At 31.8% G+C, this 15,598-nt stretch overlaps 1 protein-coding gene across 8 annotated transcripts in view; it reads left to right on the forward strand.

Annotated features, from left to right (window-relative positions):
* The first annotated feature begins 103 nt into the window (after positions 1 to 103).
* The window catches only part of Pgant5 (polypeptide N-acetylgalactosaminyltransferase 5), a 29,166-nt gene continuing 13,671 nt past the window's right edge, over positions 104 to 15,598 (forward strand). For 3 of the 8 annotated variants that reach the window (XR_011782327.1, XR_011782325.1, XM_040721952.2), the window contains exons 1-6: positions 1,855 to 2,088; positions 2,143 to 2,578; positions 6,005 to 6,490; positions 6,545 to 6,722; positions 6,774 to 6,954; positions 7,014 to 7,153. Coding sequence is in view for 4 of the 8 variants with exons in the window: in XM_040721952.2 (XP_040577886.1) it covers positions 2,223 to 2,578; positions 6,005 to 6,490; positions 6,545 to 6,722; positions 6,774 to 6,954; positions 7,014 to 7,153 (1,341 nt within the window). In the remaining 4 variants the exon portion in view is untranslated. Of the gene's footprint in view, positions 192 to 451; positions 2,089 to 2,142; positions 2,579 to 6,004; positions 6,491 to 6,544; positions 6,723 to 6,773; positions 6,955 to 7,013; positions 7,154 to 15,598 lie in introns of those variants that run through there. The other 5 variants (XR_011782328.1, XR_011782326.1, XM_071891865.1 and 2 more) reach the window with 3 other exon arrangements.

The raw sequence follows: 15,598 nt of genomic DNA on the forward strand, positions 1-15,598 counted from the left end.
CAGGGAGGACACTCCCAGAATCAGGTAACAAATAAAAAAATCCGGACCCTCTTTTATAATAGCTTTTTGAACATCTCTGGTCATAAGTCTGCTGTTTCGTTTGTTTTGGTTTTGTTTGTGTCAAAATGAGAACGACAATGTCTTCCGGATCAGATAAGCTTGGTTTTGAAAATCCTGTATTTATAGAAAAAGTGAGAACATTGTCTTTATTTATTTTTTAACTTTTAGAACCTTGGCGTACATGGATCCGTTTATTTTACGGTCCACTTTAAGTTGATTCAATAAATATTCCCTATATTCTCTTATCCCGGCTAATTTCTTGAAAAAAGCTTCTAATTGCGTTAATTCTTTGCTCAAACGCCTATATACGTCCTCAAAGTGCTATATTTAATTATAAAAAAATGAATTTCCAAGTAAAACACAAATTTTGAATTTTTTACCAATATCTTAGTTGCATGGTAAAAACGAAAGTAATTTAAGCATTCTTTTCTCGCTCTGTCGTGGCAAATTTCGATTATCTGACCACGAAGTTGAGGAAGAGTTGGCAATTTTGAAGGATCGCTTTTTACATCGAATTCAACCGTACTAGTACCAACCGGGTGACTCAATTTTTTAAGTGCTGGGTACTTATCTAAACTATTCTTTTTCGTCTCCGAGCGAATATAGACGTTCATTTTAATTTGTTCTGTAAATAAGCCAAGAATATTACTTTATTCATTTGAGTTTTAAATTATTTGACAGACAAAAATATAAACTTTAGACAATTTTAGAATTCTCTATGTACGTTTGTTTATGACACTAGTGGTAATAAATTGCAGTATACTATGAACTGTTGATTGTTGTGAAATTAATATTCAATTACTTATTAGTTAGTACTAATATTACGTATATTTGACAAGTAACAAATCTAGTATTTATCACTGCTATATTTGATATTTTAGATGTAGTAATTTTGTGTCTCAATGTGTATTTTTACCATTTCGGAGATCCTCAAGAACCACGCAAACCGATAGCAAATTTCATATATTTGTTATTTACCCATATTTTTCTCGCTCTTTGATTGTAAAAATTTATTGTGCCCTGTATTTCCGAAATGGCAACCACTATTTCCAATGTTTACTACAAAAATATGGGAACTTCCATGGATATTTAAACAGAAAAAGAATTTAAAAATCGTTTCTCAGTAAAAAATTTAGTAACAAACGAAAACTTTAAAGCATGTTGTGGTGTAGAAAAGTGGTTTTCGATTTTTTACTGTTTCAATTTAAGCTAAAATTCAAAAAAAATGCAAGGCTCGCCATTAGTCGATCGTTTCCTTCTCTTCATTGTTAAACTTAAGCATAACATGTCGTTTACATTCCTGGAAACTATGTTTAACATTCATAGCATAACAATTTTAATAATTTAGTAGTTTTTTTTAATCGGGAAAAAATAGATTTTTTGACTGCCTGCAGATAAAATTCGGGCTATATACCACAGCAATTTCAAGAAAATTATCCAAATACTACCGTAATTATAGAAGCATGAATTTAACGTGGTTCTCTTTTCTAGATATATTTTATGCTAAATTTTGATATACTATATAGATTAATAGTTAAAGTATAGCCTTCGGATACATTTAAAAGTCCTCCTAATCCTGATGGACATAATCAAATACTCTTGTATCTGTATCACCAAAGCCGCAAAACATATTTAACTCTCCTATTATCTACATAAGTATATGCATAAATAGTTCATGGAACTCTAACATGATAAATGTGTTAATAATTATATTTATTTTTGTTGAGTACACCACCAGCATTTTATGTACAAATGCGCCCCTCCCTGCGCATGCGTCCTTGGAACGGACAGTCTCATATTAGTGTCCATGGTACAAACTCTATTAGGTTTTGCTTTTTGATTTTTTAAGCAAAAAAAAAAAGTAGAGTTGGTCCTACACGAGATTGAGCGACTGTTGCTTGTTCTACTCCAGATATTAATAGACAATGTCCTTTCACTTTCTGTTTCCTTTTTTCCTTTTGCCTCTTTCCTCTTTTTTTACTCTATGTATGTGATTGTGATTTTACGAGGAATATGAAGATATATGAGGTAGATGAAAAATACTGAGTCGAAAAAGATTGTTGATTAAACAATTGTCAATAGCGTTGACTGTTGTTTTTTGTATGTTTAGTTAAAAGAGTGTTCTTTGGTGTGAGGCAGTGTGTGGGTGTTGCGGGTTGTTGATGCGAACACCAAGTATGCGTTGGAAGAAACCCGGGATTAAAGGTGTTGTGTACTGTTGGATTCTTTGTTGCCTTGTGTGGTGTGTGAGTTGGTATGGATCCCTGGGATCCCCTGGATACGACCTCAAAGCCTTAAGGAGAGTGGGTGTTTACAAGGAGTCGCAACTTCACTCTTGGAGCAGTCGTGCTCCAGTTGTGGCAAGTGGAGAGGATCCTGGCGAAATGGGGCAAGGAGTTGTCCTCGCTCCAGAACTGGATCCAAAGAAAAAGGAACTCTTTAAAATCAATCAATTCAACCTCTTGGCCTCGGATCGCATTCCCTTGAACCGCTCTCTCCAGGACGTGCGCCTCCCTAGGTAGAGTGCTTTTTTTTTCTCTAGCTTGCGAGGTTGTTGAGCAACTCAGGTGGCGTGAGCAGTAGAGCTCGCCTCACTGCATCACTTGCCATCTCATGTCCGCTCATCTTTTAAGCTGAACCAGTGGGTTTTGGAATTACCTCACATTTTTATTATTATAAATCAAATTGTCTTATTTCAAATTTAATCCTGTTATACAAATCCCTAAGATGTCGAAATCTTAACGACTAGGAGTTAAATTTTAGTTATATATGCAGATTTTGCAATTCAGTTTTGGGAATAAAATAAGTGCAGATGTAAAGGTGGGACTACAATTTGAAATTTACAAGCTCAATTTGGTTTGAAACTTATTCCTGGCAATTTCAGGTCTAATTCTTTCAACTTTTTTGCTATAATTTTTATTTTTGTATGTAGTTTTTATCTAAGAATCTATTTCTTAGTTATATAAGTAAGGTTTTATTATTGCATTTCAATTATTTTCTGAAGTATATTTTAAATGACCATTTTTTAAATCATTGGTGTTTTTTAATTCTCTCTTAATATAATAATCAGCCATTATTTAGCAGTGATGTGTCTCAACGGTTCTCTTAATGTAATACCCAAGTTAAATTTTGTGATTAGAAGTTCTCAAAAACTATTATATACAGTCAAACCTGGTCTATCAACCACCTGTTTTAAGCATCATATTAATTTTTCAATTGTTACTAAAAGGAAACTTGATTCAAAAAGCCAACTGCACCAAGCGGCTAGTTTTTCCCTTAACTAAGTGCTTAATACAGGGTTGCCTATAACAAAAATCAAACACCCTTTACTGCTGTTTAATGAAAAAAAATAAAACCTAATTGAACCTAATAAACAGAATTGATTGAAACCAAATCCATAAATTTTTGAATGACCGAATCTAGTATGACAACTACATAGTATTTTATCTTCGACAAATTTTTATAAACCACCTAAATTCGTTAATTAAATTTCAATTACTACTTGTTACCTCCTAAATCAATGTCAATGCAAATCTTTTTAAGTACAAACCCTTGTAACCAGTACACATCAAAATATTTTAAAATTTTATTTTACCTTAGAAAATATAGTATAATATTAACTTGTTTTAATATAAAATGCATTTACTCCCTTATGATAATAACGTACACCTCTTCATCGACTTAATTAAATGTTTCAGAAATTCAGGATGATTTTTTTAAATTTCCAATAACGATAAATAAAGGCTTCATTCTATTCTTAAGATAATGAAATTCGAGTGGGTAAGGAATAATGTCAGATGGACTCATAAGAAATGGGAATATGTTGTAATTTTTTTTTTGGGAGGGGAGGGGGTAAAAATATGTTCAATTTAGATTATCCCGACAGCTTTTCAATTTTTGGATGGTCTATACAAATAATTATTTCTTTCAGCGGAGCATTCCTACTTTAAAAGAAAAAAAGAGGAGTTGCAACAACAAAACAAAAATATATTGAGTTGGCCTTGCCAAGTTTCAGACTTTAACCCAATGGAAAATCTGTAGATAATTTTGTTAAGAAAAAAGTTTATAGCAACCAAAGGCAATTAAATCTTAAGGAAAGCAGTTACCAATATTAGAATGAAATTTCCTTGGCTTCCTGAATAATTTAATTGAATCAATGCTAAAGAGATCTAAAGAAGTATTACAATACAAAAAGATTAAATGTAATAGTTGAATTTTTGGAGTTTGGTACATAAAAAAATTATTCACTTATCTTTTTTTATTTATACCACCTTTTAAAAACATTACTACATAAAAAAGTATTAATCGGCCAAAATTGCTTAAAACCAAATATCCATAATAGTTAATTAATTTATACATCGTATATTAACGTATAGATTAATGGGTGCAGTTTGTACGGAATTATAATCACATTTGGAGTGTCGTTAAGATTATTTCCACCACTTAATTGTACATTTCTAATTTTTTAAATTTATTTAAATAATAGTGGTAGTACTCGGCATTGCCCGGAGTTATTAGGCATGGACGAACATACAAAATATGCTTGAATAATATAGAATATAACTGGTTTTACTCTCCGTTTTTCATGAGTACACTTAATGTTTACCTACTCACTCAATACTTAGACGTTCTCTTCTCAAGAATAGAAAGGATTAACAGGTTGAGAAAAAAGTATATTTGATGAGCCAGAGAGTACTTTAGCTCGTTGCTAAACCTCATCGAAAGTCGCATTCATTCTTTTAAATTTTAGATGAAGTACTTTCCTTTTTTTAATTTTTAATATAAGTTGAACTGAACGCATGTTATATTTCACATCGTTTAATACAGTTCTCCTTGTATATTATACTCGTTTTTGTCTTTATACTATATTGTTATATGATATACATGAGGGAGCACTATATACAATGCATTTTATGACTCTTTTTTTTTTTTAAATACATTCATACATACTTAGGTGTATAAATATAGATCACCATATATTCAGGAGATATTTTTAATTCATTGTATGTAAAACTTATAAATATTTGTCATCTTAAGTTTCTATATCCAAGAGTACTGTTGTGTTCGTCTTTATTTGTGACTGATAACTGCATTCCTTTGAAGTTCAGTCTCAGTCCTAAAAACTCTGAAAGTTATGTCCTTGATGCTATTTGATTTCTCCATCGTTCAAACATTTATATTACTGACAGTCCGAAGACTGGATTGAACTGTACCGAATAAATAAGGAATGTCACAACACTAACTGAGCTGCTATCGACCTCACTATCACCTTAGTAAATTGATTCAAGTTTATCATTTTTATTCAAATTTTTTATAAGATATCTAAAAAATAAGTAATTTATGGAAAATTGAAGATTATCAACACTTAATAGATATTTTCAATAAGGGAACAAAAGAAATAGAAATCAAGCAACAATTTAGTTTTCGATTCATTCTAAATAATTGACAAAATATTGTGTTGTCTATGGTCTATGTACATTTGATGCGAGTTATAGACAAATAAAATCGGAAATCCCATAATCATGGCATAAAAACATGGATCACTTAGATAAGAAAAATTATATCTTCAGATTCATAATAAAATACCTGATGCACTAGTAAATCGCCGGTAACAAGATGGTTCAGTAACTATTACTTAAATATTTCTCTATGTATTTAAAAAAATTATACGATTATTTTGACTTGTAAGATTTTAATAAGTTTTTCCGTGAGTTACGAGAAAAACTATGGATTTATCGTTTTTTTTTTGGTGGGGGGGCGAAAAATGTGAAATATTTAATTCAATTACTGATTAAATTTTACTGGGACGCGAACACGTCACTACTACATAGTAATGTATTGTAATGTCTCAACAACGAATATTTTCTTCACTGTAAATCGTGCTAGAATATTAGTATTTAGAATGATTCATGTTTACATTTTTTATTACAATTTTCTCTCTTAGTTGTCGTGGTAAAGTTTATCCAGCACTCCTTCCTTCGACAAGTGTTGTGATAGTATTTCATAATGAAGCCTGGTCAACTCTTCTTCGCACAATATATTCAATTATCAACCGTTCTCCACATGAATTACTTGAGGAAATCATACTTGTCGATGATGCTTCCGAGCACAATCACCTGAAAGATAAACTTGAAAATTACATCTCGAGTCTTGGTGTATTAATTCATTTATACCGAACAGGAAAGCGATCTGGATTAATCAGAGCTCGACTTTTGGGAGCCAAACATGCAAGAGGTTCTGTCATAACATTTTTAGATGCACATTGTGAATGTACTGAGGGATGGTTAGAACCTATGCTGTCAGAAATCGCTAATAATAGAAAAGCTGTTGTTTGTCCTATAATTGATGTAATATCTGATGATACTTTTGAGTATATTACTGCTTCAGATATGACTTGGGGTGGATTTAATTGGAAATTAAATTTTAGATGGTGAGGTTAAAGAAAAAGCACAGCAATTTGATTTCAATGCTAATTTTGTGTAAGGTATCGTGTTCCTCAACGAGAAATGAATCGACGTGGGGGGGACCGTTCTCTTCCAGTTCAAACTCCAGCTATGGCGGGTGGGCTCTTTTCTATTGATAAAGACTATTTTTACGAAATTGGAACTTATGATGAAGGAATGGATATATGGGGCGGTGAAAATCTTGAAATGTCGTTTAGAGTAACTAGTTTCTTTATTATTTAATTAAGCATTAAATTTGATCCTAATCAGGTTTGGCAATGTGGTGGTATTTTATTAATTACACCTTGTTCACACGTTGGGCATGTTTTTCGGGACAAGAGTCCGTATACTTTTCCAGGTGGTGTTGCTAAAATAGTTAACAAAAATGCTGCACGTGTGGCTGATGTTTGGATGGATGAATGGCGTGATTTTTATTACTCAATGAATCCAGGTATTGACACTTTTACAAAAATATTAATTAATATGACATTATTAATTATTGTATTTAAGGTGCAAGAAATGTTGACGCAGGTGATATTTCAGAACGCCTAAGCTTAAGAAGTAATCTTCATTGTAGAAGTTTTCGTTGGTATCTAGAGACTATATATCCAGAATCTCAAATGCCCTTAGATTATTATTATCTGGGTGAGGTAATATATGTGTAAATTTACTATCATAATATTATTTAGGGTCTGAGTATCCTTTTATTTTTTCAGTAGTAGTATTTATTTGTACTATTAGTTATGAGTAATCTATAGTCACTCTTATAACCTTAAAACAGAACTGGGGTTATGGCAATAGTATAGTATTCATGTTTCCGTTATTCGGTAATTATTGAATTTTATCTTCTTCTAAAATTAGGGATTTTTTTTGGTGAAAATAGACGAAACTATTCTTATCAATATCTAATAGATCAGAATTTCAAACATAATGGAAAAGGGTATTTGTGTCATTCTATGACAAATGAGTAGGACAAAACAAAGTTGATATGTTGTATTATTTCTAGTTGTGTCAACCAAAAATGACATTTCTGATTGCTAACTCAGTTTTGAGGTGTTCAATATGAAGTAATTAATCTTGGGATGAATCCTTGATATGTGATATTTCATGCATGACAAGTGTTGGCAATAATTGGAAACCTATAAAAACAGCTAAATATAGCTTATTTATATAGTTTTTTTAATTTTTGTTATAAAAAAAAAAAATTAACCTTAACCTAAGTTTTAGATCTTATTTTCAATATTTCAAGGTTGAGTGCTCTGAGTTCTTTTAAATTCATCGGGATACTTAACATTATTTTTTGAACAAATTAGTAGGGTGGGAGAAATAAGTTAGTTTTTGCCTATCTACTTCTTTTTTTTCAATTTAACTTTTGATTATCTTATGGAATATTAAATTAATAAGAATTTTTTTTTTTTTGTCAAAAGTTCCGAAATTAATTATAATTAAGTCGAATAGATGTGTTACATCTAATCAATAAAATACATAGGATATGAAACATACTTAAATTGCTGTTATATTTCTGCCTCTAAAATATTAATTACTTATTATAATTTGTCAAATAATCGACTAAGAGATATGTTATTTCGTAAAAAATTCACGCAACCTTACATATATTTTTATTAATCCAATCACTACTATATATAAATGGACTTCAACCAAAATATAACCTGTACATTTGGGAACACCACTACGAAAGCGATGTATAAGTATAAAAGCGTCCAAATATCACTCATTTATCTACATTTTAATAAAATGAAATTTCACTTAGTTAAAATTATGAAAATACTCTATAAATGCACCTAAAGCTTTGGACAACTTCCTAAGAATTAATCAAAATAGATATGTATTTCAATGCTTAATTAATATCATGGAACCAATTTCTTCTCAGATCTCTACTTTTTTATCTTATCCGGAATATTGATTCAGGGTAATCATTCTTAGCATAAAATTCAAGACCATAAGTGGTAATTTCGTGGAACAAGGCATCTGCTATCTTGACTTTGGTTTTTCTGGATCAAATAACAGAAATAACTTTTTCACACTATCACAAGGGTTTATGCGTATCCAATTTGCTGTTCCAAAGCTCTTAATTGTACATTATTTTTTTGCCGATTATCTATCAAGCAATTATGCAACTGGCTCAGAACCATCAGGTGTTCTTGCTTCTACAACTTGTTAGAATATTTTTCTCATAATTTTATTATCTTGTTTTGATAAAAGGCAGCAGTGCAATCCTGTCTTCACGTTTGTTAGTTATGCTCTTGATCATCACACAGAGCAAAGAGTAGCATCTCCATGTTCAATGACGTTAAATTTTCGTCTTGCATACTCACTAACTTTTGCACTAAAATGAAAAATATATCCATCTACTTACTTTTTTTTATCGGTCTCCATTCCATAGATTATCAATGCAATGGTGACGACAGAGTTATCTTGCCACTGCGTCATATTGATTTCGTTGTTCCTAGAGCATGATGTAACCATTTCCATAGATCCTCTCCATTTTAATAACTTTTTTTTTTTGTAATGGAAAGTTTTTACACAAACGATTGACTCTCATGGTGCCTGTCCCATTATATCCTCGCTTTTGTAGTTTATCAAGTAGGGGTAAAGTATTGAACAGATTCTCAAACATGATGTGATGTGGCAATTTTTTTTATCAATACTAAGTCCATTCAGGAGGTGTAGAACAAATGAAGCGCTTTTTCTATAACATATTACTAAATTTTGATTTTCAAAACTAGATTTACCCTGGTAAGGTTCGAAGTTAACACAATATCCGAAATCAGAATTTAGACACCAAATTTTAAATCCGAATCGGATTGGCTTATGTCGTATAGCCTGCTTGCATCCATGTTGGCCAAAATATTGAACCATGGATTCATCATGTGACAAATTTTTGTTGGGATACGTTTTACGCAATTTTTTTTAAAGTGTTCGACAATAGGGCGAATTTTTGAGAATCGATCTGTTTTTACGAGATAATTATTTATTTTGATATGCTAATCTTTCATGGTTGGGATTTTCTATGTCAGCTTCAGCCATCAACGGATTTTTATTGAGATTAGAAGCTGAAAAAACAAATTCATTGGTTATCTTTAAGATAACGTGTTCGTGCTAGTATTCTATAAGATAATTACAAGTAAAAAAATAAATCCAACAAAATTGAACTTCTTTTTTTTTTTGGTCGTTATTTCATCTTTTTAAGCTGTAATATAAGGATTGTTCTTAAGTTTTAGATTTAATATACAGCAATTGCATAGTTTCATCGACAATCCCAACCGAATAAATAATATTAAACTGATGGAATAAAAAGTTATACGTAGAGATAAAATAATAACAGTAGTATCCTCACATACAAGTTTAATTTGTTCCCTCAATGAACTGTTTAAGTTAAAACAACTGATCCCATAAGAGATTTAAAAAAAAACAAAAAAAACTTAAAATGTCTTACAAACGTTCCATCGCCACTTTCGTGCAGCTCGTATGTTATGGGACTCGTATCTGAAGGTATTGCAGTTTTTTGTCTCAAAACTTCAACGTGGTCATCATTATAATTTGAGGAATGTTAGTGAGGGGATGTTTAAGTGGCACAACATTTTATTAAATCAGCCGCAAGTAGTCCTGCCTGGATGGAAATAAACACAAATTTCATTCCGTATATAGGAAGGAAATAAGGTTGGAATTACAAGGATGTCGATCCTTAATTCTACTCTCCAACTCTTTAGTCCAGCATGAATTAAAACCATAACTTTCGAGCAATATTCTGTCTTCAATAATTAAATAAAATAACTAACAGTCCTGAAAAATAAAAATCCTTGTTCTGATTGACAAATATGAAAAGTAGCTCCTGCTATCCAGGTTATACTTTATACACCCCGGTTCATTATGCCAATAGTTCCAAAGGGGGGGAGGGGTCATGGGACACAACGGAATGGTCACGAGAAGGTTTTACAAAAAAAATATGTATATAATTACAATTGGCATTAACTAGATATTAAAAATCATCTGGTCTAAAAAGTTTAACGTATGGTAAATTTATTATTAACCAATTCTAGGAAATTTAATATAATTTATAGTAAGTTATATTATATAATGTGATAATTTCTTTAATTTTCGCCAATTTCTTTGTTTTTTTGCACATTTAGACTATTAATAAGTTCCTTAATTCTAATAAAGTTTCTTAGTCGAGCATATTTCATTGTGACATCCTGAAGGAAATTTGGAACTGACAATTTGAGAACGGATATTCATGACTCAATAAATTTATCAAAGATTGCCTCGAATTGTTTTGTTTTAGTAATAAATGAACTTTTTGACTTGGTCAACCATCCTCTGGATAAAGTTGATATCCATGGTGTTAAATCACCAATTCCTTGAATACCACAGTCCAAGGTGGAAAAGGAAGAATCTGTTAATACTTCTTGTTCCAAAATAGGATTTAAGGCTAATCCAGGTGCTAATAGTAACGCATCATCATATTCTTCATAATCAATTTTTGGTTCATTCACTTCTTGTTTCAAGTCCTTTATTAAACAACCAAGGAAGTTGTTGTTTTCTTTACCTTAAATTTGATCTGCTGATGATCCAGTATGCGTCCTATCAGCTTGACCAAAGATAACTAATCGGAGTCCATTTATACAATCAACACTAGTTGGATGGCCATTCGAGACTCCAAGGACCCTCAAACGCGAGAAAAAGTATTGCAAGCAATCCTGATTCAATCACGAAGTAAGGATGTAATTTATTCCAGATGATTCCCTGAAATCTTCGAATCTTCAAAACAGTTATTCTCAAAATTATAGCGGTTGAAACATTTAATAAATCCTGCCTATGGCAGGCTTGAATCAATTTGTAATGGATATTGTCATTTTTAGGAAATCGATGTTAAGAATATTCCGGATCTGAATCAATGTGATAGGTTAAGCAGGTAGCCACAGCACAAGTCTTCTTTTACGAGTATCTATTTTACAGGTAAGAAATTCTGGATATTTTCCGATGAGGAAAATGTATGGATATCCAATTCTAAGGTTAAGAGACAACTTAAGATAGAGAAGTGTCAATTAAGCGTAACCAAATACATAGGAGCTCCATTATTTATGAACGATTGGTTCATGCGCAATGTCCATTGAATCTCAATCAATGTTGGATTTATTGACTTTTTCTCTTCTTTTAACATTTTTTCTCTTTCTAATTTATTTGTTTAATTAATTCATGATGTTTATTCTAATAGCGGTTGGAGCCAACTGTTGAAGCATCCTTATAACCAAATGAACCAACTATGATTAAATGAACATTACTTAAAGTAATTTTTTGTGAGTAATTAAATTATTTTTCTTTTAAAATTGGTTGACATGAATGGGAATCAATTTTTTTATTTTTTTGTAAGATTTGGTTTTACCATGTTAAAAATATGAAAAATTCAACCTCGAAATAATGATAATTTCAATAAAATATAAGTATGTATGTAAAAAAATCAGAAGTTATCTTGTATGAAAGAAAATCATACAATATTTTGTTAAGTTAAATTATATTTATTACTAGTGGAGGGGGTTCCCGTTCCAAGCTAAATTAAGCATATATTTTTTCTTATTAAGAGAGGGTGAGGATGGTGGGATCTAGAAAAACTCAACTACGAAAAATTTGCATTGGGAAAGTTTGTCCTGGGATTACTCCCACTGGAAAAATTTATATAGGATAAAGCTCGCCGGGCAAACGACTCGCCTCACTTTATTAAATGTAAATAACAATCTCACTTAGTTATGTAATGACTTATGTGTAACCGGGGACAAAATAAGTAAAATTATTAAATAGAAGATTAAAGAAAAATAAACTAACAAAACAGCAATTAGAATGGATGAAATGCTAATTACTTAATAATTCGTAATTAATAAATATTATTAGAGAGCCGACATAATGGATTATTCATATTGGAAAATACTCATGGATGAACGATCAAGCATAGCATAAGATTATGCTAGAGCAGTGATTTCCTCTTCGTTATGAGTGAGAATGTATCTGGAAAAGATGTAATTGGATGTGATGAAGCAAATCACTTAAAGGATTCGATGAGTCACTGAAAGGTCGAGTCGTAGGAGAGCAGGAGGAAATGAGAGATCTAAGCGAGGAAACTGTAGAGCTCAGTACATTTGGAGCAACCTACAATTAAAATGGGGATGAGATCGATGTTTCTTCATTAATCTTCTTTCTTATTTAAAGAGTAGGAAGCAGGCTGCATTACGTAGTCACTCAAGGAACTTCAATCATCTGAGTCATATATCCAGAACTTGGAATTCATATCTCCAATGAATCTCAAGCAAAATTATGAGAACCTTAACAAGTTACTAATAAAGAAAGTCATAGAATCTTTACTGTATTTTTATATTATGATAAAATGACATTTGAATATGTAACTTCATTTGTAATAGTCTTCACTGATTTTTTTTTAAAGAATGTTAATAATACAACTTCATATATTCAGTTCAGAATGAGAATCCGGCTCTCAATTCATTAATGTGTGTATCTAATATTATTTTTTCTTTAACCTTACATTTATAAATATTACTTATTTTGTCTCTGATTCTCTGGTTCCAACGCATTAGTCATTACATAAGTTATATTATTTTTCCCATTAAATTAAGGTAGGCGAGTAGGTTTATCCTTTACGAATTTTATCGCAAACTTTCCTTAGGCGAACTTTTCTGATACCAGAATGGCGTATAGAGTGAGAGAGGGAATCACAGATGTACAGGAATAGAGATATGGGTGGGAAAATCTCGTAACCCAAACAATTATTGTCAAGTTATTCTCAAAAATTTGTTAACAAGAATAATATAATTAAGGTAACTTTGCTATTCATTGAGCAATTCAGGTTCATTGTTAAAGAATAAACGAGTCTTTCCCTGACCTCGTACAAGGCTGGCTTAACCCAGCCTGGTATCACGTGTCAATTACTTTCCCGTGACAACTCTAATAATTGAGTCCTGGTCGAAGTGCAGTAGCGGTGCTGATGAGAACACAGAGGACAGGTGACCAAGAAAAAAAAACATGGAATCCCCACAAATTTTGTCAGTATTAAGAAGAATACATCCTCATGGAATTCAAGTTTACAGGCTTTAGTGCTCTCATGGTGTTGTTTTTTTTCTGTGGGAAGAAGTTGGCGAACAATTAATCTGCCCATCTCCTGTGTCATCTGAAGACAAACCATCCATCTCATGTTTCAAGGAAAACCAAAGTTTTTCTAAAGAAAGCTATCAGAATTAAGATGATATCAAGACACAATTGGTAAAGCCTACAAAATATCAGCCTCTTGCCTCTTATCCCATCTCTTTACTTATTGCTAAAGCGAAGAAACCGTTTACTGTAGGTGAAGACCTGCTAATTTCTGATGCTGTTCTGCTCGCTGAGACAGTGCTCGACAAAAACACCGCGGAAAAATTAAAAATGTGTCTTTGTCAAATGTACTGTCGCCGAGTAAAAAAGATGGGAACAGATATTATCGATCAAGTTTATAGCAAAACTAAGCAACTCTTTTTCCCTTCAGCTGGATGAGTCTACAGATGTCAGTGTAAACGCACAACTTGTTACTTTTTGTCAGATACGTCAATACTGATGACATTTATAAGCACATACTTTTCTGCAAAACTCTGAATGGTAGATCAATAGGATAGGATAGTTTTTAATTTTGCAGCAGCGTCAATGACAGGGAGCACGAGGAGACTCATTGATCATATTAAAAAGGAAAAACCTTATGTGAAGGGGACTCATTCTGCGCATTAAAAAGGACAAACTTATTCCAGGACACCTACTGGCTGACAATGCTGTGCGACCTAGCAGATGTATTTAGCGAACTGAATTCATCTCTGCAGGGCAAGGATACCAGCATTAAACGCCTGTATGACAAGGTGAGAGGCATCCCAAAGAAAACAGAAGTGTGGAGAGGAGTAGGTGTGTAGGGGAAATTCCCCTGCTTTCCTCATGAGGATTCTTCTCTCTCTTATGCAGATGTGAAAAGAGCTCCATTTTGGTTAAAGATTTCTATTATTACTAAGAAGTGGCATCTGAAAGTGGCCTCCAGTTGAAGTTTGCCAAATACAGACTCACACAGTTTTGTGTGAGCATGAGTACCCTGGAGAAGAGCCTGTTTACAATAGTTACCTCCCTGCCACCAAGAATGAACACTTCCTTAGTGAAGCACAAGCTCAAGTTTCATACTAAAAAAACGGAATTAATTTTAATTTTACAATTTAAAAAAAAGATTTTGATATTGTCAATAATAAAACAAAATATATCAATCTTTCAATCGAGTTAGTGAGAATACTTTCAAATGAAACGAGTCCTGTAATCAATAAGTAATGGGAACTGCAGTTGTTCAAGAATAAATCTTAACTTCATAAGACTAAACTGATCGAGTAAAGTTTAAGGAATTCTAAAATAAAGAAACTGCTACTAAAATAAATGATAATTCATTTTGCACTTATTGCTATTGCTTTGTATCACCAAAATTGGGTCTTGAATAATGAAGTTATAATCTGTGTCCACCGAACCAAAATACAGTTTTTCAACGCAATGAAATTTTATAGTAGGCTTTCCAATCGATTGGAGATTATGTTCTTCATTCTTTGCCATAATTACGCACAAATCTCAATTTAATAGATCTAAAACTGTAATATAAAACAAATTGTGTCGATAATTTTTATAAAAACTCTCTATATTATCTAACCCCAAAATAGATGGATAATTTATCATCACTACTGATTACCCACCTAACATGAAAATTTATTATCAATACAATGCCTAGCACACAAATTCCTGCTAAGAACAGATAGTAAAAATTAAGAATCATATTTTTCCATTAAACAATGTATAATACAAATAATATTGTGTAAGCAATTGCACCCAAGTGTGTAGTTGGCGTTTTAGGCAGTTCTAAATATATGATGAGAACATTTTTCCAATTTTTGTAGCATCCGTGACAACCAACCTTTTTTTTGTATAAAAGTGTACGTTTTGAATATGTTGATTTATTGTAAAACAACCAATGGCATAGAAATTTAAAAAAAAGTACTGTAATGTAACCAATTATATTTTTT

The sequence above is a fragment of the Lepeophtheirus salmonis genome, chromosome 12 (assembly GCF_016086655.4).
Source record: "Lepeophtheirus salmonis chromosome 12, UVic_Lsal_1.4, whole genome shotgun sequence".
Taxonomy (NCBI): domain Eukaryota; kingdom Metazoa; phylum Arthropoda; class Copepoda; order Siphonostomatoida; family Caligidae; genus Lepeophtheirus; species Lepeophtheirus salmonis.